Here is a 25,958-nt window from a genome sequence, read left to right as displayed (position 1 = left end):
CTTTCAGGAGTGCTAGTTCTGCAAGGTTCGCAGGAGAGCTTCTGTAAGGTTTGGAAGGTAGGAGACGAGGTACTGGCAGAAGTAAAGCTGTGAGTACCGAGCGTGAGTCGTGCTTCGGTAGCTCAGTTGATGGAGCACTTGCCCGTGAAAGGCAAAGGTCCTGAGTTCGAGTCTCGGTCGGGCACACAGTTTTAATCTGCCAGGAAGTTTCATATCAGCGCACACTCCGCTGCAGAGTGAAAATCTCATTCTATTTTGAATTAGAAAATTAGAAGTAAATACTGACCAAAGAAAAGAACCAATTTTTGAAAAATGTTGGCAATGGCAATCAGAGAACCATTTACTTCTGGCCTTCAAATTACATTATCTTTCTAGACTCACTTTTGTAAGAGTTCTTTAAACAAGTACTCCAACTTAAAATAACAACAGATTCTTTGGCATCCTTATCATCTGCAATATCTTAAGTCCCATCAGGCAGGATAATATCAATAACACTAAATAGAAATAGTTTTACGGAGAAGTTCAAAGGGTCACCATTATTTCTGAGTGTGTCTTACATAAATCTGGAACACTGTTTTTCTATGTATACAGAAGAACTTCAGAAAATTCAAAAACACAATTTCTTTAGAATTGCTATGACAGTTTCATATCATTTTATAATACGCAATACCCATGTACACTGAATTTGTACAAAAATTAAATCAGCATTTCACATTCCAAATTATCCTCAAGTGTCCTCTTATTGGCACCAGCTAATAACTGCTGAAGATATCCACAGCAAGCAGAAAATGTTCCGAGGGTTCAGCTTCATTTGCACTGCGAGATTCATTAACATACAGAATATTTTTCAAGCTCGAACTCTAGTCAGAACAGTGTATTTCAAGCAATTACTAGAATATTATCTTACGGTTTGTTTCATTTTTTTAATGCCTTGATGAGTTAAGCATTTTCGGGGAGCACCACATTCTCTTGATAAAGCGGTATCACACTTCCTGAAACAACAGCTAACTAAAGCACTAGTGTACAACTGCTTTACATGCACCACACTAATAAACAATGGTTTTCACAAATCTGTTAGCAAACTTTCGTGTGTATTTGTATGTGAATTTTACTTCACATCAACGATGACAGTTATGGCAGGTTTCAAAATAGCATGTTGACTGTTTGGAGTGCTAAAAATAAATTGGAAACCAGTGCAGTTACTTTCAGGTTTATTTTGGGAAACATTTGCAATCATATTTGGTTTGATCTTGAAGGAGTTAACAACTGAGGTGTAACAACCAGTCCTGTTGCAGGATTAAGCCAAATCAGGTGTTTCGTCATATTATCTTAATTTTAGGAGACAATCTGAGCAGCCCTCTTAGATTGTTTGCAGATGATGCTGTCATTTACCATCTTGTAAAAACATCAGATGATCAAATTGAACTGAAAAATGATTTAGACAAGATATCTGTATGGTGTGAAAAGTGACAATTGACGCTAAATAACAAAAAGTGTGATCATCCACACGAGCACTAAAAGGAATCCTCTAAATTTTGGTTACATGAAAAATCACACAATTCTAAAGGCTATAAACTCAACTGTGTACTTAAGGAGTACAATTAAAAATAATTTAAATTGGAATGATTGTGAAGATAATGTTGTGGGGAAAGCAGATCGGAGGCTGTGATTTATTGGCAGAACACATAGAAAATGTAACAGGTCTACTAATGAGATGGTTTACACTACACTTTTCCATCCTCTTCTGGAGTGCTGCTGTGCAATGTGGGACCTGCATCAGATAAGATTGATGGAGGACATCAAAAAAGTTCAAAGAAGGGCAGCTCGTTTTGTATTATCACGAAACAGGAGAGAAAGTGCCATGGATATGATACACGAATTGGGGTGGCAGTCATTAAAACATAAGAGTTTTTTTGTTGGGGCAGGACCTTCTCATGAAATTTCAGTCACCAACTTTCTGCTCAGAGAGTGAAAATATTTTGTTGGTGCCTACTTATATTGGGAGAAATGATCATAATAATGAAATAAGAGAAATCAGAACTTGCACGGACAGATTTAAGTGTTTGCTTTCCCCACATGCTGTTTGAGATTGGAATGATAGAGAAGTAACTCGAAAGTAGTTCAATGAACTCCTTGCCAGGCAATTCAACTGTGAATTGTGCAGTAATAATGCCGATGTAGACATAGATGTACCCGATGTTGTGCACTTCAAGCACAATCTGTCACCCAGAATACATGTATGTCAATTTCTCTCCTAATTTCTGGTTGCCATTCTCAAAGTTAATTACTTGCATAGTCCTGCTATGCAGTGCCATATGACCGTTCTCTCAGACTACTTCGCTTTGTCACAATGTAATCTGCCCAAGCTATTAAATGACGTAAGCAGCTTATCGGTAATTCTTCTGTATTTTACGCCCAATGATTTTTATCCACAGCTTAAATCGCAATGATGGGTAAAGACTATTTAAAACAGCCCTGTGCCTTGCCATAACATCAGCGATCAAGAGTAAGTGACAGTTATTAACAAGATATTTCATTTGTTTCTGCTTGTTTACTTTATTGAGTGCATCTCTCTGGTCCCTGACCTCCAAGGCACATCCAAAGAACAAGTGCTCTATCACGGAAGGTGGAGAGGTTTATTTGTCGTGTCATCTTGTCGATGTCCAGATCTGATGACTTACAGTTTATCCGTGCAGACATAAAACTAGAGTGTGTTGAGTGTTTTACCCTTACCAGCTACCTAAAATATGTCTTTCAGCTCTCAAGAACATCTTTCGTCAGCCTAAGAGGAAAAGAGTGGAACCTTTTATTCCAAAGAATCCCATGTTACACTACACAACAGCTACTGTAATGTACAAAGATAAATAATTTAACACCAAGATGCCATTTTTCACTATCCCACCGAGCTGTTTTAATAAATTTCACCATTTAGTGACAGCATAAAGTTGTATTTACATTCCATTTTACAATACATACATACATTTTTAAAATACCATGAAATGCTAGTGTTTTAGGAGAGGCAATGACAGTCTCACAGCAGCAGCAAACTGGTTTATTCAGCAGCAAACTGGTTTATTCAGAGAATGAACAGAAAGTCTTGTACAATGTCTTTCAACAGACATCTACGTTAATACTACTTTTATTATTCTGTTGCTTTAGCAAAAACAATGGTGATGTATCACAAATACTAAAATTATGAAAAGCATCTACTCATTAGGTAGCAGAACACTGACTAATACACATAAGCAGAAGAGTCAGTAATATACTAACCTGAACTGTCTTCACTTTTTAAGAAGAGCTTGTTGGAGGAAATATAAGTTATCAAGCTTTAGATAGAAATGTCACACAATACAAGGTACCCACAAGAGAATTTTAAAAAGGGTGAAATGAAAGCTCATTTATTTTCATTTAGGGCTACACTTTTCCTTATCATACACTAAAGCTCTACAAGTAAAGGACAGCTGAAACATTTGTGGCTTCCATTTACTGATAAACACTGATATTTTATTTTTACCATAGCTAAAAATTTTAGTTATAGGTGCCAACGTGTAAATTCAGTCCTGAAGAATGGCAACTGATGTATCAGCAAAGGCTTCCTTTTGTCAGGGAGCTTGTAAATGTCTATAAAGTCGTACTGAATACTACAATGTACTACTCTATTCAATGTGATATATGTATTTGCTGGTGCTTACTCCAAAATAGCAGCTTGAAGACCATAGCTCCTCACGATGATAAGTTTTCTTTTTTAATATTCCAAACTGACAAAAGTAATCTGAACCTTAATTAATTAACAATTCTCATGAGTACATACACACTTTGATTTTTACTTGTGGAATTAATTCACCATGGAGACTTAAAGGTAAAGTATCAACACTTAACAAATGTATGGTAAACCTAAGTCACTTTTTAGTGTGTGTGTGTGTGTGTGTGTGTGTGTGTGTGTGTGTGTGTGTGTGTGTGTGTTCTGAAGGAAGACTGTCTTGTCAATATATTGTCCATACATTCTATGTGCCTGTTCACTACTCAGCAACTCTTCTATTTAGTAATTAGTTATCTGTCCTCATTTTGCAATACATCTTGGATTATCCATCAATATATACTACCTCATTATCAGTGTTTACCAAAGTATGAAGTCACATCTTAGCTGACAGGGAGAATTCAAAACTAAACATTAATTCATCAAAATTTAACAATACTGCATCTGCACAGTCACTGAATACAGTTACGCAAGGGACAATGATTAACACATCAAAGATGATGTATCACCATAATAATACAGTTGTATTACTTCATTATGACACTTTAAAGTACATATCTGGTATCCCAAATTTCACAGATTACACAAAATATGCAGCATTATGACCCAGAAGAGCTTCTCTGTTGAGATCTTGAGGGGCATTGTGTCTTGAACAGAACAAGGAACATGTTTGCCCACTTAAAGTTTTTGATACAAAATGTATTTTTCAATAAAGTGATCAGTCAATAAATTAACCATTTATATGTACACAGTTCATACTTTCTTTCCACATGTGTAAAACTTTGGAAATTACACTGAATTTCCATGATTCAGTCAGTCATATTCATGACTACTTTCACGTTTAGCAATGAGGGCATCCTTCTCTTCTTCAGATGCATCTTCAACTGGGTGTTGCTTAGAGGAGCGTGCAATCTTTGTGAGTCCTTCGGTAAGGCCTGATTGACTAATCCTGCAACAAACAGAAATTAAAAACATAACAAAGTGAACTATACAAAGGATTATGTTTGAACAGCAGTATAAAATATACGCTAAAAAAATGACAAATTTCAAATCCAAACAACAATAAAAGAATAACATGTGCTCACTGCAGGGCAAATAAATAGAAACAAAAAATAAAAATTAAAAAAAAAATTAACAGCAGTATCAATAATAAATACGGTACCAGAATCACAAATTAATTAAAAAACAAAACATATCATTGGACTGTGCTATAAGAATACCCCCACCCCCCCATTTAAATGACATAATGTAAAATACTTCTAAAATTTAACACTCAATCTATATCCACTGCAAATGATCTAGAATGCAAATAATCTGCCACCAACTAATAGTTTCCATTTCCTGAAATTTTGTTCGTTTCTTCCTTGTGAAGCAGGAAACCTCTGTTTTCAAAGGCTAGTGTCAAGATTTCATTTATGTGTGTTAGTCTTTTGTCACTTGCTACGCTGAAGCAAAGAAGTAGAAGGATAATGATCAGAATAAGTGGAATCACATCAGAAGTGTATTCCACCATGCCAGTTATGCACCAATCTGACAACACACATGAGGATATGCAATAGAATGATTACATAGGTTTAGTTGTAGGTAAACCACATGGCAGACTTCAGTTCACTGTTTGGATACTATGGAAACACTATCAGTCTGAAAAACAGATGGGTTGCAAAACACCAATTCAACTCCGTGAGAATATTGCTCAAATATGTGGGACCTATACTAAACAGGACTAACAGGGCTTATTGAACATATACAAAGAAGGGTAACACAAATGGTCACAGGTTTATCTGACCCATGGAGACGTGTTAAGGAGATTCTAAAAAAAACTTAATTGGCTGGCACTTGGAGACAGACACAAAACATCCACAGAACGCATTACTTATAAAGTTGTAGAACCAGTTTTAAATGATGGATCTAGGAATATACTATAACCTTCTATAACTCAGTCTCTTAGGGATAATGAGGACAAGATTAGACTAATGACAGTGCACACAGGGGGTGTTTAAGCAATCATTTCTCCCAAACACCACATTTCAGTGGAATGGGTGTAAGTCCTAATATGTGATTTGATCCATTATAAATGGTTCTGATAGCCTGCGACTGTGAAAACAATAGGTTTGTTTATAAACAACTCATCTGCTACCAGTCACGATTTTCTTTATTTTATTTTTCGCACAATGCGTTTCGGGAAATGATTTCCATTTTCAAGTGAGTTTTTTTTTGTGTTTGTTATGCCATTTCTATGTGATGTTGTCAATTGTGTGAGAGTCTGCTTCATTTCGTTGACATTTCGTGTGAGATTCTGCACAAATGGACCATAAGGAAACTTAAAATCAATGAAATTAAGCAGACACTCACACATCGACAATATCACATAGAAATAGCATGTTGTTGTTGTTGTGGTCTTCAGTCCTGAGACTGGTTTGATGCAGCTCTCCATGCTAATCTATCCTGTGCAAGCTCCTTCATCTCCCAGTACCTACTGCAACCTACATCCTTCTGAATCTGCTTAGTGTATTCATCTCTTGGTCTCCATTTACGATTTTTCCCTCCACGCTGCCCTCCAATGCTAAATTTGTGATCCCTTGATGCCTCAGGACATGTCCTACCAACCGATTCCTTCTTCTAGTCAAGTTGTGCCACAAACTTCTCTTCTCCCCAGTCCTATACAATACCTCCTCATTAGTCACGTGATCTACACACCTAATCTTCAACATTCTTCTGTAGCACCACATTTCGAAAGCTTCTATTCTCTTCTTGTCCAAACTATTCATTGTCCATGTTTCACTTCCATACATGGCTACACTCCATACAAATACTTTCAGAAACGACTTCCTGACACTTAAATCTATACTCGATGTTAACAAATTTCTCTTCTTCAGAAACGCTTTCCTTGCCATTGCCAGTCTACATTTTATATCCTCTCTACTTCGACCATCATCAGTTATTTTGTTCCCCAAATAGCAAAACTCCTTTACTACTTTAAGTGTCTCATTTCCTAATCAAATTGCCTCAGCATCACCCGACTTAATTCAACTACATTCCATTATCCTTGTTTTGCTTTTGTTGATGTTCATCTTATATCCTACTTTCAAGACACTGTCCATTCCATTCAACTGCTCTTCCAAGCCCTTTGCTGTCTCTGATAGAATTACAATGTCATCAGCGAACCTCAAAGTTTTTATTTCTTCTCCATGGATTTTAATACCTACTCCAAATTTTTCTTTTGTTTCCTTTACTGCTTGCTCAATATACAGATTAAACAACATCGGGGAGAGGCTACAACCCTGTCTCACTCCCTTCCCAACCACTGCTTCCCTTTCATGCCCCTCGACTCTTATAACTGCCATCTGGTTTCTGTACAAATTGTAAATAGCCTTTCGCTCCCTGTATTTTACCCCTGCCACCTTTAGAATTTGAAAGAGAGTATTCCAGTCAACATTGTCAAAAGCTTTCTCTAAGTCTACAAATGCTAGAAACGTAGGTTTGCCTTTCCTTAATCTTTCTTCTAAGATAAGTCGTAAGGTCAGTATTGCCTCACGTGTTCCAACATTTCTATGGAATCCAAACTGATCTTCCCCGAGGTTGGCTTCTACCAGTTTTTCCATTCGTCTGTAAATAATTCGTGTTAGTATTTTGCAGCTGTGACTTATTAAACTGATAGTTCGGTAATTTTCACATCTGTCAACACCTGCTTCCTTTGGGATTGGAATTATTATATTCTTCTTGAAGTCTGAGGGTCACCTGTCTCATACATCTTGCTCACCAGATGGTAGAGTTTTGTCAGGACTGGCTCTCCCAAAGCCGTCAGTAGTTCTAATGGAATGTTGTCTACTCCTGGGGCCTTGTTTCGACTCAGGTCTTTCAGTGCTCTGTCAAACTCTTCACGCAGTATCGTATCTCCCATTTCATCTCCATCTACATCCTCTACTATTTCCATAATATTGTCCTCAAGTACATCGCCCTTGTATAGACCCTCTATATACTCCTTCCACCTTTCTGCTTTCCCCTCTTTGCTTAGAATTGGATTTCCATCTGAGCTCTTGATATTCATACAAGTGGCTCTCTTTTCTCCAAAGGTCTCTTTAATTTTCCTGTAGGCTGTATCTATCTTACCCCGAGTGAGATAAGCCTCCACATCCTTACATTTGTCCTCTAGCCATGCCTGCTTAGCCATTTTGCACTTCCTGTCGATCTCATTTTTGAGATGTTTGTATTCCTTTTTGCCTGCTTCATTTGATGCATTTTTATATTTTCTCCCTTCATCAATTAAATTCAATATTTCTTCTGTTACCCAAGGATTTCTACTATCCCTCGTCTTTTTACATACTTGATCCTCTGCTGCCTTCACTACTTCATCTCTCAAAGCTACCCATTCTTCTTCTACTATATTTCTTTCCCCCATTCCTGTCAATTGCTCCCTTATGCTCTCCCTGAAACTCTGTACAACCTCTGGTTTAGTCAGTTTATCCAGGTCCCATCTCCTTAAATTCCCACCTTTTTGCAATTTCTTCAGTTTTAATCTACAGTTCATAACCAATAGATTGTGGTCAGAGTCCACATCTGCCCCTGGAAATGTCCTACAATTTAAAACCTGGTTCCTAAATCTCTGTCTCACCATTATATAATCTATCTGATACCTTTTAGTATCTCCAGGATTCTTCCATGTATACAATAACAAACACAAAAAATGCATTTGAAAATGGGAATCATATCCCGAAACGTGTAGTGTGAAAAATAAAATAAAGAAAATCATGACTAATAGCAGATGAGTTATTTATAAACAAACCCTAATATGTGCTACAATGTGAAGTAAAGTCTACCACAAATTACACAGTGGCTTGCAGAGTATGGATGTAGATGTAGGAGATATTTAAAGACAGCTGGCACATGGAGTGAAAGCTCATTTAGCATTTTGCAGTAGTGTTTCCAGAACCAAACAAAGTCTTCTGGTCTGGAGCCATGTGGAAGGCTTCAACTAAAGTTTCAGATAATTCTGTGACGCTCTTGAAAGTATGGATTTTTTGACTTCCTCTATTGGGTGGAGTATTTTAGAACACACCCCTTAATAGGTCAAGAGTACACTATATTCAGGAACCTGCTATTAGGGTAGCAGAATACAAACGGCTAATCCCTCCTCAGACTTGATGAATTATGTACTGATTTTGGAGAAGGGAGATAATCAGTCCCATTAATTGCAAAGTGTAGCATTCATCATCGCAAATAGAGGCAAGAAAACAGATATAACATTAATTAACTGTAGTTGCCTACACGAAAGCTTCCAGCACTAGTCTCACATATAAAGTGAAACACCGCTTGCAAACTACTAGGAACAGAAAGCTGGATGAAATCAGAAGTGAACAACAACAAAAATTTTAATCCCAATTGGATTTTATATCGCAAATTTGTGCTGGACACTAGTGATGAAAGTGTGTTAACAGCTGCAAATAAGATGATAATTCCTAGTGAAGCTCAACAGGCAAGTTCCATATTTCTAGATATCTGGAAATCATTTGACACAGTGCCCCACTGTAAACTGTTAACAAACTCCAAGCATACTGAACAGGTTCTCACAGACAGGAGTGCATCGAGGACTTTTTATATGATAGAACCCAGAGCACTGTCCTGGACAGCAAGGTTCATCAGAGACAAAGGTATCACCAGGAGCATCCCAGGGAAGTGTGGTAGGACCACTCTTGTTCTCTATATATGTAAATGATCTGATGGATTTGGTGAGTGCTTGCTGATGACGTTGTAGTTTATGGGAAAGTGACATAATTAAGAGACAGTAGGAGGATACAGCAGTAGAAATTCTCTTTGGTGTGATGAACAGCAACTTGCTGTAAATATAGAAAAATATAAGTTAATGCAGATGAGTAGGAAAAATAATTAGGTAATGTTCAAATAAAGTATTAGTGGTGTGCTGTCTCACAGAGTCACGTCGATTACCGTGAAACATCTATTTTACGTTTTTGTGGAGTCCAGACTTAAAATCCTTAAAATTGAGGAAAATGCAGAATCAAGAATAACGTTAAAACCACCAAAACATAAGCAAAAACACATGTAATTGGCATATATGATTAAAAATCATAGTCCTCACCTATACCGTGTATAAAATCTGCATAAATGAAAGAAGTTAAATGTACAATAATTTGTGGTAATGAATTTCATCAGTTCTTAAGAAATCACAGATGTTTAACAGCAAGTAAGAACTCGTCAAAAATTGAAATTGGTATCTGGGTACAAGGTAATCAAGCTGATTTCTGACATGCTATGACCACAAATTATACATCAAAACACATATGTTTGAGACATCTTCCCTTTGTGCTCATCAAAAAAAAAAAAAAAACAACAACCAATTGATGAACAATTGATGAACATGGTGAAATAATTGGAAAACTGTGAAGTACAGTGAAAGGTGCTGGAATTTAACATGTGGGGGAGGGGGGTTTCCTTCTGTAGCAATTTGGTTGACTGGACTTCAAGCGTGTACACACTCAGCTTGAGACATATTTTTGAAACATTTTTCGAGCCACTTGATGTGGACACCTGTTGGAACCATCTAAATACGGAAGCATCTATCTGTAGCAGTATCCATACAGACCAAAGAAAACAATGTTTCAGGCCAGCTACCACATGCCACCACCACACAACGCAGGTGTACGTTTTTATGTCGTACTGTGTCATCTGCCATATAGAGTTGTTAGTGTTTTGTTTTCTCTTCCTGTATTTTTTCCAGAAAAAAATAAAAAAATGCAGTGGACAAGACAGCAGACTGTTGAGTTGTTATTACTGAACAAAACTGACGAGTGCTTGTGGAATATATGAAGCAAGCAGTATGAGAACAGAAATAAAGCAAGACGCTCTGTAGAAAACTGCTGCTACATTTGGAAGAATACTGAGAAAGACTGTGTAGGAAACAAAATGATAACATTTGTCATAGCTTGCTTCAAAACATGAAATGAATACTCAAGGCTCTGGAATGAAGCTCCCATTAACAAAAAACTAAGACTAACAGCTTGTCTGATTGTAATTGCTTTCCTGAAATATCTATCAATTTTTTAAAAAAATGTGGAATCCATCAAAGTGGAATTACGGAAACTAGAGCTGCCTTCCATATTCAGTTGCCATATGTAGCAAATTTTTCCTACCAGTTGTTCTTTAGTATGTTTTTGCTCACCTAAGACAACAACTGTATGAAATGAAGTGTTCGACAAAATTGAAAATAAAATGCTATCTACCAAATCTGTCCTTAGAAATTTTGGTCGTATGTTACATCAGGATATGGATCAAATCCATTTATCCACTCACTCAGCAACCCTAATGGAAATGAAATGGGAGGATGACAGGGAGAAGGCTCAAACTGTTTCACTGAGGAAAATCATACTGCTGTTTCACTCTTTAGGTACCAAAATGATAGGCCACTGGATACAAAAAGCAACTGGATGTTATGGGATAACAATATGTTTCTACACAGAGTATGCAAAACAACTTGCTCCTCTTCTAGCAGCAATCCATAACAGATCATTAGAGGAACAAAGCATTTCAAGGGAATGGAAAAATAGGACTGTTATTCTCACTTTTAAGAAGGATCATTAACTATATGCGCACAATTATAGGTCTATATCACTGATGAACAGCTACTTTAGAATTTTGGAACATATTTTATGCTCGAATATCATGACTAGAGACTGGATTAAATGCATTTGCATGTTGCAAATGCATATGCATATTTGGCTCCTTTTCACTGGTTATTGGATGTTTTTACTAAAAACTAGTGACAATGCATATTTTCACTCTATGTTTACAATATTTTAAAAATTTAGACAGGCGATCTCAAGCTCGATCTAGTTTTGATGTCTCACAGATTGACTGCAACCTAGAACGGCGTGCAATCACTAACCGAGAGGCCACTGCCTAACAAAATCATTACAGAAGAGGAACAGGAACACGGGCAGGCAGAGTGAATGCTCCTGCGTCCATGGCCCCGATTAATCCCTTCCGCTGTCATACCGTATGTGTGGGCAGCAATTAAATTAAACTATGCAAACTTTTAGTCACACTTCCATTGTTTCAGTTTAGCTTTCTATTTGCTTGTACACAGCTGAACGTGTTTATGACTTGTAATGTCTAATGTGTTGTGTGCCATGATGCCAAAAAAAAGAAACATCATTTCGTGGATAGCTGACCATCCTGGAACATTTAGATACGATGATATTGTTTTATATTGCCAAGTTTGTGAGAAAAACATTTCCTGCAGAAAACAGTTTCAAATAGACCAGCATGTCAAGACAAGTCTTCATATCACAGGAATGCAGAAGAAAGGACCACGACAACGACTTCTGACAACAGCAAGTTGCAGTAGCAGGGATTTGTCCAAAGGTAACCAAAAAAGTCGGTTTAACATGGATCTATGTGAAGCATTCATTGCAAGCAATATTCCTTTTCACAAACTTACAAACCCTATCCTCAAAGGCTTCCTTCACAAATATTGCTTAAATCAAAATATACCAGATAAATTAACATAGTGTAAAAATTACATACCGACAATTTATATAAATGTTCTGGAAGAAATACGCAATGAACTCAAGGACAACATTATCTAGATTTCAGCAGATGAAACTACAGACACTTGTGGCTGTTACATTGCAAATTTAATTGTCGGTGCTTTAAAAGAAAAGCCTTCTTCTTCCTATTTAGCGGCCTGCAAAGAACATGAAAAAGTAAATCACTCTGTGATCGCCAGGTTTGTGAATGAGGGTATTAGGAAAATATTTCCAGAATCTTCTGCAGATGAAAGGTTGTTTATGTTTATTTCAGATACTGCTCTATATATGATCAAAGCAGGAAACGCTCTCAGAGTAGTTTATCCCAATTTGGTTCATGTGACGTGCTTTGCTCATGGAGTACATCGCCTAGCTGAAGAATTACATTCCACGTTTGTGAATGTAAATAAACTGATTTCATCCACCAAGAAAGTGTTTCTAAAGGCTGCTGCTCACATCAAGACCTACAAAGAAAAGGTACCAAATATGCCTTTACCTCCTGAACCAGTGGTAACTCGTTGGGGTACGTGTTATACAATGAACATTTCGAGGCCATTAGAGGGGTTGTAAACAACTTTGATAGCGCAGAGGCTTTGGCAGTTTGCCAGTGCAAGGAAGCTTTTAATGATTCTGGTATTAAAAAAAAAAGACATTGCTGTTATTAGCACTCATTTTTCCCATACACCTGAAGTATTAAAAAGCTTGAAACTCAAGGTTTGGCACTGAATGAAATTAACCATTTAATGAATAAAATTATTCTAGTGAACTCCTCATTGCTGACGGTATTCCCAAGAAAACTTACAGAAAATTTGAAATTATTTTAAACAATAACCCAGGCTTTGAACCCTTGTGCCAAATTGATAGTTTTATTAATGGGACATGTGAACTTTTACCAGAAACAGTAAGTACCAACATAGCACCCAAATTCAAATACGGCCCAGTTACCTTGGTTGATGTAGAACAGTCCTTTTCTGCTTATAAAAATGTTTTGAGTGATGGAAGACACAATCTTACTACCGAAAATTTGGAGCAGTACTTGGTCGTTTCTGGTTACAACTGTATAAAAATGTAAAATAAATTGTAAATTATGCTTAAAAGTTAATGCTGTTCAAAAAATTTATGACTGTATGTTGTTTTTTAAATAAAATATTATGTAGTTTTTGAGCCTGACCTTCTGCGTGCGATATATCTCAAAGTTGGTCCTGTACATATTGATTGCTTCACTGCGACTCACTTGCATCGCATCCGCTTGTTACTGACAACAATAGCAAAGAAGGAACAATTCTTGAAACACAGTATGTGTTCCCATTTTGCAAATTTTTAGAAAACAATCCTGGAAAGGCCCCCTTTCTAAGCTCTACCAGAAAGTATTCAGAAAATGTCAGCCTTCTAAATGTACCATTTTTTCATTTTTTTGCATGGCTGGCACTTTTCCTCGTGATTGACATGCACACGTTCGACTTTGAGATGCAGTAACTACCATGTTTTCTTTTATTATTTGATCCTGCACATTTCAGCACTTTTCATACATTTTTAAGCATTTTCGTGCATATTTTAAGGTTTTTATGATGCATATAATCCAGTCTCTAATCATGACTTTTCTGCAGACTGAAATCTCATATCTAGACATTAACACAAATTCTGCAAACAATGACCATGTGAAAACCTGCTCACTCCATTTGGTCACAATATCCAAAATGCAGAAGATACTGGCTAATTTAGTTCTTCCAACAAAACCCAGAAAAACATTTTCACCATACATATGAAACTAGATATAACAAAACTTTCATGTTCCCTCCCTACAGGTTAAAGTTGTATGCTCAGACTCCAAAATACATCTACATGAAAATTATAATAAATTAAAGAGAAGAAATATCCACTGTTTGGAGCTATGAATACTGTAGATGATACTATAGAATGTGCTGACAGAAAAATGCTACTATTCCTTGTGGGAATTTGTAAATGTATTGAAAATTATATTCTGTAAACCACTGTTTTGTATTCATCTGTAAGAAATGCTTTCAACAGCTGCAGTAGCATGCTGAGATAATTATAAACTGTACTGAGTCTCCTGTGCTGCAAATAAAATTATTTCGTATATGTGAGGGGTCAATTATCACCTAAAAAAATAAAAAATAAAATAGAATAAAATAAAAATCAATCAATCAATCAAGATGCGACCACGAAACTTGGGGATGGTGTTCGCCCGTTGCTACATATCCACTCTTGACTGCATCAGCGTTACAAGGTTAAGATTATACAAGCATTTAATATAAAATTAGCACAAGTTTGCATAATAATACAGAACAAATTTGCATAAGTATAGCATAACACTTAATGACATATAGTGAGAAATTTTTAACAAGTACACATTCACTTGATTTCATACAGCAGTGCATTGTTTAGGGAGTCCAATTTACTGTTTCTCTGTCAACGAACTAATTTATACTGTACAGTGGTTTTTGGCATAGATTTTGTGACTCTTTTCTCAAAAATTTCATCAAGTCTAAGGACCACACTTTAGTATTTAGATGGCTGATGTTGGAAAACTGTGCTGTGTCATGGAGAGTTGACAACTTCGGATGTCTGTCTTCCTTACTGTGCATTTTATAATTGTGGACGTCATTCCTGTTGGTGAATGTTTCATGATTTTGTTTCACTTACATGAGACAGGTGAAGATGTATAGACTGTAAACTGTCATCACTCCTAGACATGTGACGACGGGTTGCAGAGGTACAGTTTCCTGCTTGATGCTATGATCCTTAATGCTTTTTTTGTAGTAGTAGAATTTTCTTGCAGCCTTTAGAGTGGCCCCACAGTAACAACCCATAGATGGCATGGCTGTAAAACAGTGAATACTACACCATCAGCAGGTATTGATCAGTTATCACATGCTTCAGTTTCCTCAAGAGGTAGATGAGTCATGAAGTTTGTCACATACATGTGCAGTGTATTCTTGCCAAGTGAGTTTACTATCCAACATGAATCCCAGAAGCTTCACAGTTCCTGCACATTTTAGGTATCCTATGTCACTGAGGCTACATACTAATTTTTGCATTTTTTTCTTCATTTATCTTCATTTTGTTTATAACAAACCATTAACTTGCATCATCAAACAAAGCATCTACTTCTTCTTGAGTCTTGCTGGCATCAATGCCTTTCGAGTACAGAGTTGTGTCGTCTGCAAATTGCAACACTGTCCACAGGAGCTTAAATCATTTACATACTAGGAACAGGAGGGGGGGCCCATTACCAATTCCTGTGGCGCACCGTTTTCTAACTTCTGTTCATGCTGTAGTGCTTCTTGGACTGATACAATCTGTTTTTTTTTTTTTCCCAAACAAGATTTGAGGGATGTTGGAACAGTGCCTCCGACTCCATACGGTATTTACTGAGCTTGTTTAGTAGAACCTTTTGGGAATTGCAGTCAAATGCCTTACAAAGGCCGCAAAGTATCAGAGCTACAAATTCTTTGTTCTCAAAACTCTGCTTTATCATAGTAGCCAGATCTAGTGCTGTTACTTTGCAGATTTGTCTTTCCAGAAAGCACGCTGTGCATATGTCAAGACTTCATTAATTTCGAAGCAATTTGATAGTTGGTCTTTTATTGCAGTCTCAATGACTTTTAGCTAAGAATGGAATGACCAAGACTGTTCTGAAGCTTGCTACAATGGCTGGGTCGCCATTTTTATTAATGGGCACTGTCCATGCAAGTTTCAGAAAGTCTGGAAGTATTCTTTTAGGAAAAGGATAGATTGCAGTGAAACACTTATCAACTGCCATAGTTAATGGTTCAGCAATTTCATAGGTAATTTTCTTGAGGACATTAGCAGGTATCTTGTATGTATCCTGACTATCAGAAGGTTTATAAGATTGTACAATCTGTAGTATTTCAGTTTTTTGTAATTACCTAAGTTCATCACGGTGTGCCTTCTGTCATTTATTACAGCAGCCAAAGCACGGGATTGCACTTAAAATGTTTTCCACAAGTCAATAAAATAACTTTTAAACTCATCTGGACTTCACAGGTTTAAGGGAGACGTGGTTTCCTTCCAGTGTTCACTGATTAGGTCCCAGGCTGCCTAGCATGAGTTGCAAATTCCTTCAATGAAACTATAATTGCTTTTCTTTTTGGCTTGTTCTACATCATTTCTACTTGTAAATATTTGCAGGCCAATTTTTTCAGTTCATCAGTATACCATGTTTTTTCTTGCACACTGTGGCTGTGTTATGACTTGCTCACAGGACATTTTTTAAATTTCTGTGGACAGTCGTAGTCAAATTTGGCTCTGACGATGTGGAAAAACCCTTTCAATGCATCAGTTGCTGGCATATCTGCCAATCCAGGCTGCCACTTTACTGCAGGTACTGTTGTCTGAAAAGCATTAAATGTTTCTTTATTTATGATGCATTTTGTGAATACATAATCAGAATGCCATGTAACAAACAGTTGGTTGATTTTGATCTCTTTTTGTGTATAGTTCAGTACCTCCATACTGTTGCTCCCGTTTGACACATTTCAGTAGCACTCTGGCCAGAGATGGCAATCACAAGTGTGTGTGTGTGTGTGTGTGTGTGTGTGTGTGTGTGTGTGTGTGTGTGTGTGTGTGTGTGTGTCAGGGTGCTTGCTTGTGTGAATGTGTGTGTGTGTGTGTGTGTGTGTGTGTGTGTGTGTGTGTGTGTGTGTGTGTGTTTTTGTTTCTTTTCTGAAGAAGGGTTTGGCTGAAAGCTCATATGTAACTGTCTTTTCATCATGTCTGTCTGCAACTCAATGTGTCGGCTTTATGGCCAGTAGCAATCTATCCTTTTCCTAAAAGAATAATGTGATTTGTTACACTGCTGACAAAATGCAGTGCTACATCACTTGATCAAAACTCAAAGGTACCAGTTCTTCCTGCTTTCCTGCCTAGATTAACATTTAGAAGCACACAACAAAGGGCTTATTTCCTGTCATGGGTCAACAATGATGCATTTGACCTAATGACAAAGCACAATGGACACGAGGATGTAAGGAAGCAAAACATTCTGAATTAGGTAAGCAACTATCAACCTATTTCAAGGCAAAAATGCATATGCTGGCACCTACTTACAAATTTCCCAGTACAAAAACAAAGCCTGGGCAGGAGATTGCTTATAATGACAGACTGATTGAAGATATCATTATACAGTATACCCTGAAGATATCATTATACTGCATACCCTCATGACAATGTGCAGAATTCTGTTCTACACTACATCAATACTTCACTGCATGAAATTTTAAAGGTTGCTGAAGCACATGAAACTACATAACAAACTGTGAAAACATTCAAGGCTGAAAATACAGAGGATTCACCTGAAAATTTTCAAATAACCAGCCACTACAAATTGAAAGGGCCACACAGAAGAAATGCATCAAAAGAGAGGAACCCTTACCAGGGAAAGTACAAGTCTTGCCCAAAATGTAGAGTTAACCACAGCTGGAATGAAAGCAAATTCAGAAATACAGTGTGCATTATCTACAAGAATACTGGCCACATATGCAACATACGCCTATAGAGAAATAAAACTACTTCCATTGCCAAGAAGCTTCAGAATTCCAACTCATAGGCCAGTACAAGAGTGAAGCAAATGAAGTTGCATCAACTGAAGAAATCAGCAGTAACAAAATCATCAGCAGGTAAGACGCAGGCAAAATCCACATTCCAATGGAAATCAATGGCTGCACAATGAAATTCCTACGATGCTGGTGCAACTTGATCACTAATAAACCATCATGCTTACAAACTGCTGGTAACACTAGAATACCTCAATACATATTCAACACTGAAATATTCAATGGAACCCAGATTAACTTAAAGGGAAAAATGATGGAAATGGTCAAATACAATGGAACAAATGAGAGAGTTCCATTAATGATTGTCACCTCACAAAAAACAGCCAATCTCTTTGGCATGAACTCTTTCACTACCTTCAATTTTAATATTATTGAAAATAAGTTACTGATTGCAAATATGGAGGATCAAAATAGCTTTAAAGGAAGTCGAGAAGAAACTAAGTCAGGATCATGAATTTCCTTTATAGTCTGGATCAGGCACAAGCAAAACCTACAAAGCAGTCCTGAAAATAAAGACAGAAGCCACACCAACATTTTTCAACCCAGACCAGTACCATTTGCTGATGGATAAAGTTAAAGAATAAATTGAAACACTGGTCAAAGAAGGAATCTGGAAACAGTGGAGACCAGCCAATGGGCTAAATCAATTGCAGCTGTACCAAAGCAAAATGGATCAATAACAATCTGTAGAGATTTCAAACTGACTGTAAATCCAAAGCTGGAAATAGATCGTATCTGATTCCAAGGTGAGTGGAGCTCTTTTGAGAAAATCAGGAATGACAAACGTTTTACAGAAATAAATTTATTGGATGCATATCTCCAGTTACAACTGGATGACAAATCCAAGAAGATGAAACAAATAAACAAACAAACACCATCCGAACAGGCCTTGAAGGCCCAAGAAGATGACAGTTGTCAATACTCTGCTTAGACTGTTCGAATGCCAGAGATTACCATTTGGCATAGCAAGTGCTCCTGCAATATACCAACAATTTGTGGAATAATTCACTAATACAATAACTGATTGTGCAAAGGGCTTGGACAATATATTTGTCAGACATAAATGTAGATGAGCACATGAAGTATTTGGACATTCTTTTACATCACTGGAAGAATGTTGCCTAAGACATAAAAGAAAAAAAATGAGAATACTTCAAGAACAATGCAGGATAACTAGACCACATCATTAATACAGGTGAAACCCAACTATCCAAAGCTAGTATGGAAACAATAAGAAAACTATCTCATCCAAAGAGTATACAGGAACTACACTCTTCGACTGGAAAATAAATTACTACAACAAATTTATCAAAGAATTTTCTGAAATGGCTGACCCACTGAATAAACTTCAAAAGAAAAATGCACAGTTAAAACAGATTAAGCAAGAAAAAGCATATTTTTGAGGTTCAAGGAGGAAATTATCAAGGAAACTTATTAGGCACACTTTGTCCCAACTCAAACTGTGGTATTAGCCGCTGATACAACTTCGTATGGAATTCAACCAGTACTATTTCACAAGTATTCAAATGGATCACAAAAACCCATCGCCTTTGTTTCCAAGATTTTAGGTCACATACTGCCAGAATGTAAAGAACACACTCTCCATATGTTATGTAATCAATTAATTTCACCAGTACTTATATGGAATAATGTTTGAACTGATCACAGATTACAAGCCTCTTGTTTCAATATTCCATCCAAGCAAACAGCTGCCAGTAATGACAGTTCAGAGGCTACAGAGTTGGGCAACCACACTGAAAAACTATAACTATGAAATCAGACACAGACCTACAGAAAAATGTTGCAATGCTGATACCTTATCTGGACTGCCTGGTGCTCTGGTTGAAAAATTTGATATGTCTAAAGTACCCTGGTTGCAACTGTATGAAGAAATTAATGAACAGATCAATTCATTTCTAGTTGATCAGATAAAAATTCATGAAGCCGTGGGCAAAGATGCTACACTAAAAATGAGTCTGCATTATGTGAAAAATGGATTGTCAGACTACTTTCAAAAGGACAAAAAAATTGTGCAGCTATATTTTAACAAAATGACTGCCCTTAGCACAAGCTAAGACTTGTTACTTCTTCAGACAGATCTGTCACACTCAAAATGTACTAAAATAATATTTTGAAGACACTTCATAGTGGACATTGGGGCGTCATCAGAATGAAACAAATGGAAAAAAAATATTGTTGGTGGCTAGAAATGGACAAAGAAATTGAAGAAATGGTTTCATGGTGTGAAATAGGAAAATCAATCTCTAAAAAGATTTTCAAAACTGGGCCCAAGCAACAAAACTACGGGAAAGAATTCACACTGATTGTGCTGGACTATTCTGGAAAGTATCTTGGTTCATGTGTTTGGACGCATAGTCCCTGCTCGGATTTTTACATGTTATCCCCTATGCAAATGACCAGTATTCAGGAATATGATGGGGACAATCATTTGAAACAAAAAAGTCTAGCAATCATGGGGTCTAAAATGCATATCTTAAAAGCTATGAGCACTTCTTCGATATTGTGAAACCAGCCTCTTTTGCGGTAAATGCTTTGGTTTCCATATTTTGAGAGGTGGTGGTGTGGACTAAAACAAGAAAAAAATGTCCAGTATCCAAGAGCTCTGCAATGCATACCTTAAGAGCTATGAGCACTTGTTCAACTCTGCTACTGTGAAACATATCTCTTCTATTAAACAAGTGTTCGTAGTTCTTAAGGTATGTATTTTAAAGCCCATGTTTAACCCAAAATTTTTTGTTGTTTTGGTCCATACCACATCCTCCCAAAATATGGAAACCAAAGAGTTGGTAGTAGAAGAGGTTTGTTTCACAGTATCAACAACGAAGCAGCTCTCATTGTTCTTAAAAAGGTATTCACTTTAGAGCATAGGTTTACTACACTTGTTTGCTTGTAATGCTTGTCCCTGTCATATCCATGAATACTGACTGCTCCTCCTGGGACATTCTCTATTTGGCATGACATCAACAAGTTCAGAATCCACAATAAGGGTACTCAAAAATGTATTTGCCATAGACAGATTCCCCAATGCCATAGTTTCTGACAATGGCTCCATTTCACCCAACTTCAAATGTTAAAACAGAAAGATTTGTCAGGACTTTCAAGGAAGCTACAATAAAGGCTAAGTAGGAAGGAAAGAAAAAGCAAGATGTTGTACAGAAAATGCTGATTACTTATTGTACAGCTCCAAACCCAATAACTGGAAAATCACATGCTGAACTACTTCATCACCAACAGCCAAGGATCATATTGTCACTGATCCTTCAATCACAAGAGGAGACAAAGCCAAAGAACAGTTCAAGTTCCAGGTTGGAGATAAAGTGTATGATAAAAATTTCTCAAACCATTTGTCAAGTGGGTCACCATGGATCACTGGCAGTATAATTAAGTTGCTTGGAAATATGCTGTACATTGTGAAACTGTCTTATGGAAATGTCAGAAGACATCAAAACCAAATCATAAAATGCAGCATCTTTAGAAAAAGAACATTGGGAAAAACAGTACTGAGGAGAAATGGCAACCTCAAGAACTAGGAGTGAAAAGGATGAAAAGGGACCACAGCTGCTGAATCAGTGGTAGAACACGATAAAAAATGGACCCCAGAACACCTCAGGGACTGAACCAGAAAATACACAGATTGAGGGGAAATCTGCCAAACTTAGGAGATCAACAAGAATGTCTGCTTTGTGTATGTGGAGTGCATTTGTATTTCAGCTTCTTCAAGAATTACAGTTATGTGGTGACTAATAAAATAGTGTATTAGCTACACAAACTGCACTACACTTATCAACCAACTTCCACCAACAATCCCTCATTCCACACTACATACAGAGTCCTGAATTTGTAGTTAGCTTTGATGCACAAAGTGATAAGTTTTCTGTCTGGTAAGGTTGGAGTTTAGTAGCTGTCAAACCCAGCATTGTCGGGGTATTTATTTTGCCAATTTTCTGCTACAAACAAAAACAAAAAATTAACTTATTTGTAGTGCCATATTGAAAAAATTTCATTTCCATGTATTTGTGAAATCACTTGTGAAATTATGAAAAAGTTGTTCAAAGAAATATGCATAATGTACAGATGTAAAAGTATAGTATCCAAGATAAGAAATATAGTATGCAAAATAGAAATTCCATATAATGTTTATTTAACTCAGAAATTTCTAGTATGCTGGATTCCAGACAACACCTATATAAGACAAGTGTCTGGAGCAGCTGTTAGACTGGTTACTGCTGCCACAATGACAGATTATAGAGATTTATGTGAGTTTCAACGTGGTGTTATAGTCGGCGCACGAGCGATGGGGCACAGAATATCTGAGGTAGCGATGAAGTGGGGATTTTCCTGTACGACCCTTTCACGAGTATACAGTGAATATCAGGAATTGGGTAAAATATCAAATCTCTGACTTCGTTGTGGTCGGTAAGATCCTGCAAGAACAGGAGCAATGACAACACAAGAGAATCATTCAACATGACAGAAGTGCAACCCTTCTGCAAATTGCTGCAGATTTCAATGTTGTGCCATCAACAAGTGTCAGCATGCAAACCATTCAACGAAACATCATCTATACAGACTTTCGGAGCCGAAGGCCCACTAGTGTACCCTTGATGACTACCCAACACAAAGCTTTACCTCGCGTCTTGGTCCGTCAACACTGACATTGGACTGTTGATGACTGGAAACATGTTGCCTGGTCAGACGAGTCTCATTTCAAATTGTATCGAGTGCATGGATGTGTACAGGTATGGAGACAACTGCATGAATCCATGGGTCCTACATGTCAGCCGGGGACTGTTCAAGCTGGTGGAGGTTCCGTGATGGTGTGGGGCATGTGTAGATGGAGTGATATGGGACCCCTGATACATCTAGATATGACTCTGACAGGTGACATGTACATAAGTATCCTACCTGACCACCTCATCCATTCATGTCCATTGTGCATTCCCACATACTTGGGCAATTCCAGCAGGACAATGCAACACCCCACACATCTAGAATTGCTACATAGTGGCTCTAGGAAAACTCTTCCGAGTTTAAACACTTTCACTGCCCACCAAAGTCTTCAGACATGAACATTACTAATTGTATCTGGGATGCCTTGCAAAATGCTGTTCAGATGAGATCTCCACCTCCTCGTCCTCTTACAGATTTATGGACAGCCCTGCAGGATCATGGTGTCAATTCCCTCTAGCACTACTTCAAACATTAGTCGAGTCCATGCCACATCGTGTGGTGGCAACTTGTGCATGCTTGCGGGGGCCCTACATGATATTAGGCAGATGTACAAGTTTCTTTGGCTCTTCAGCGTATTTCTGTTGTTTCAATCAGTGGCATATGTGGATATTGTCTGTGAAATAGATTGCAAATTAAGTTAGTAGCAAAGAAGTAATAAAATTTAAATGCCATGCATGATGCAGGAGTTTTTCACAGATCTCAATGTTTATGACATCGTTATCTCCTAATTTATGTGTCTTACAATAATGTAATTTTGTAGGTACATTCAGCAGCATATGTGGATACCGTCTGCAAAATGTATTACAAATAGAGTTATTGGCAAAGAAGTAATAAATTTAAAAGTCAGGCACAATTAGGCAATTTTTCACGCATCTCATATGATCTGAACTTTGTGTGGCACCATGATATAATTTTGTAGGTGCATTTAGCACCTTGTGTGTATACTGTATGCGAAATTTATTGCGAATAGAGTTAGTAGCACATAAGTGCTACATTTAAATATCATGCATGATGTGGCAGTTTATCACACATCTCATTGAGTGTGATGTCATATCTTATGAACTATGATAGATACGTGGTTTTTATCCCCACACTGCTTAGGGGGAAAAAAGGACAGGTATACACTCGCGCACACACGCATATCCAACCGCACATACACAGACACAAGCAGACATTTGTAAAGGCAAAGAGTTTCGGCAGAGATGTCAGTCGAGGCAGAAGTACAGAGGCAAAGATGTTGTTGAAAGACAGGTGAGGTATGAGCGGCGGCAACTTGAAATTAGCGGAGGTTGAGACCTGGCGGATAACGAGAAGAGAGGATATACTGAAGGGCAAGTTCCCATCTCCGGAGTTCGGATAGGTTGGTGTTAGGGGGAAGTATCCAGATAACCCGGACACTGTAACACTGTGCCAAGATGTGCTGGCTGTGCACCAAGGCATGTTTAGCCACAGGGTGATCCTCATTACCAACAAACACTGTCTGCCTGTGACCATTCATGGGAATGGAGAGTTTGTTGCTGGTCATTCCCACATAGAAAGCCTCACAGTGTAGGCAGGTCAGTTGGTAAATCACGTGGGTGCTTTCACATGTGGCTCTGCCTTTGATCGTGTACACCTTCCGGGTTACAGGACTGGAGTAGGTGGTGGTGGGAGGGTGCATGGGACAGGTTTTACACCGGGGGCGGTTACAAGGGTAGGAGCCAGAGGGTAGGAAAGGTGGTTTGGGAATTTCATAGGGATGAACTAACAGGTTACGAAGGTTAGGTGGACGGCGGAAAGACACTCTTGGTGGAGTGGGGAGGATTTCATGAAGGATGGATCTCATTTCAGGGCAGGATTTGAGGAAGTCGTATCCCTGCTGGAGAGCCACATTCAGAGTCTGATCCAGTCCCGGAAAGTATCCTGTCACAAGTGGGGCACTTTTGTGGTTCTTCTGTGGGAGGTTCTGGTTTGAGGGGATGAGGAAGTGGCTCTGGTTATTTGCTTCTGTACCAGGTCGGGAGGGTAGTTGCGGGATGCGAAAGCTGTTTTCAGATTGTTGGTGTAATGGTTCAGGGATTCCGGACTGGAGCAGATTCATTTGCCCCGAAGACCTAGGCTGTAGGGAAGGGACCGTTTGATGTGGAATGGGTGGCAGCTGTCATAATGGAGGTGCTGTTGCTTGTTGGTGGGTCTGATGTGGACGGACGTGTGAAGCTGGCCATTGGACAGATGGACGTCAACGTCAAGGAAAGTGGCATGGGATTTGGAGTAGGACCAGGTGAATCTGATGGAACCAAAGCAGTTGAGGTTGGAGAGGAAATTCTGGAGTTGTTCTTCACGGTGAGTCCAGATCATGAAGATGTCATCAATAAATCTGTACCAAACTTTGGGTTGGCAGGCCTGGGTAACCAAGAAGGCTTCCTCTAAGCGACCAATGAATAGGTTGGTGTATGAGGGGGCCATCCTGGTACCCATGGCTGTTCCCTTTAATTGTTGGTATGTCTGGCCTTCAAAAGTGAAGAAGATGTGGGTCAGGATGAAGCTGGCTAAGGTAATGAGGAAAGAGGTTTTAGGTAGGGTGGCAGGTGATCGGCGTGAAAAGAAGTGCTCCATCGCAGCGAGGCCCTGCACGTGCGGAATATTTGTGTATAAGGAAGTGGCATCAATGGTTACAAGGATGGTTTCCGGGGGTAACACATTGGGTAAGGATTCCAGGTGTTCGAGAAAGTGGTTGGTGTCTTTGATGAAGGATGGGAGATTGCATGTAATGGGTTGAAGGTGTTGATCTACGTAGGCAGAGATACGTTCTGTGGGGGCTTGGTAACCAGCTACAATGGGGCGGCCGGGGTGATTGGTTTTGTGAATTTTAGAAAGAAGATAGAAGGTAGGGGTGCGGGGTGTCGGTGGGGTCAGGAGGTTGATGGAGTCCGGTGAAAGGTTTTGTAGGGGGCCTAAGGTTCTGAGGATTCCTTGAAGCTCCGCCTGGACATCAGGAATGGGATTACGTTGGCAAACTTTGTATGTGGTGTTGTCTGAAAGCTGACGCAGTCCCTCAGCCACATACTCCCGACGATGAAGTACCACGGTCGGGGAACCCTTGTCCGCCGGGAGAATGACGATGGATCGGTCAGCCTTCAGATCACGGAAAGCCTGGGCTTCAGCAGTGGTGATGTTGGGAGTAGGATTAAGGTTTTTTAAGAAGGATTGAGAGGCAAGGCTGGAAGTCAGAAATTTCTGGAAGGTTTGGAGCGGGTGATTTTGAGGAAGAGGAGGTGGGTCCCGCTGTGACGGAACTGTTCCAGGCAGGGTTCAATTTGGATAGTGTCTTGG

At 38.4% G+C, this 25,958-nt stretch overlaps 1 protein-coding gene across 2 annotated transcripts in view; it reads right to left on the bottom strand.

The window, feature by feature from the left end:
- Positions 1-2,927: 2,927 nt before the first annotated feature.
- LOC126413585 (protein GPR107) overlaps positions 2,928-25,958 on the bottom strand; it is a 186,387-nt gene continuing 163,356 nt past the window's right edge. For both annotated transcript variants that reach the window (XM_050083277.1, XM_050083276.1), the window contains exon 13: positions 2,928-4,706. In XM_050083277.1, the coding sequence (XP_049939234.1) occupies positions 4,571-4,706 (136 nt within the window). In that variant the 3' untranslated portion in view covers positions 2,928-4,570. The remainder of the gene's footprint in view (positions 4,707-25,958) is intronic.

Source organism: Schistocerca serialis, chromosome 1, assembly GCF_023864345.2.
Source record: "Schistocerca serialis cubense isolate TAMUIC-IGC-003099 chromosome 1, iqSchSeri2.2, whole genome shotgun sequence".
Taxonomy (NCBI): domain Eukaryota; kingdom Metazoa; phylum Arthropoda; class Insecta; order Orthoptera; family Acrididae; genus Schistocerca; species Schistocerca serialis.
Note: the sequence above shows the minus strand (reverse complement) of the source record. Positions and strands in the feature narration are given on the sequence as shown.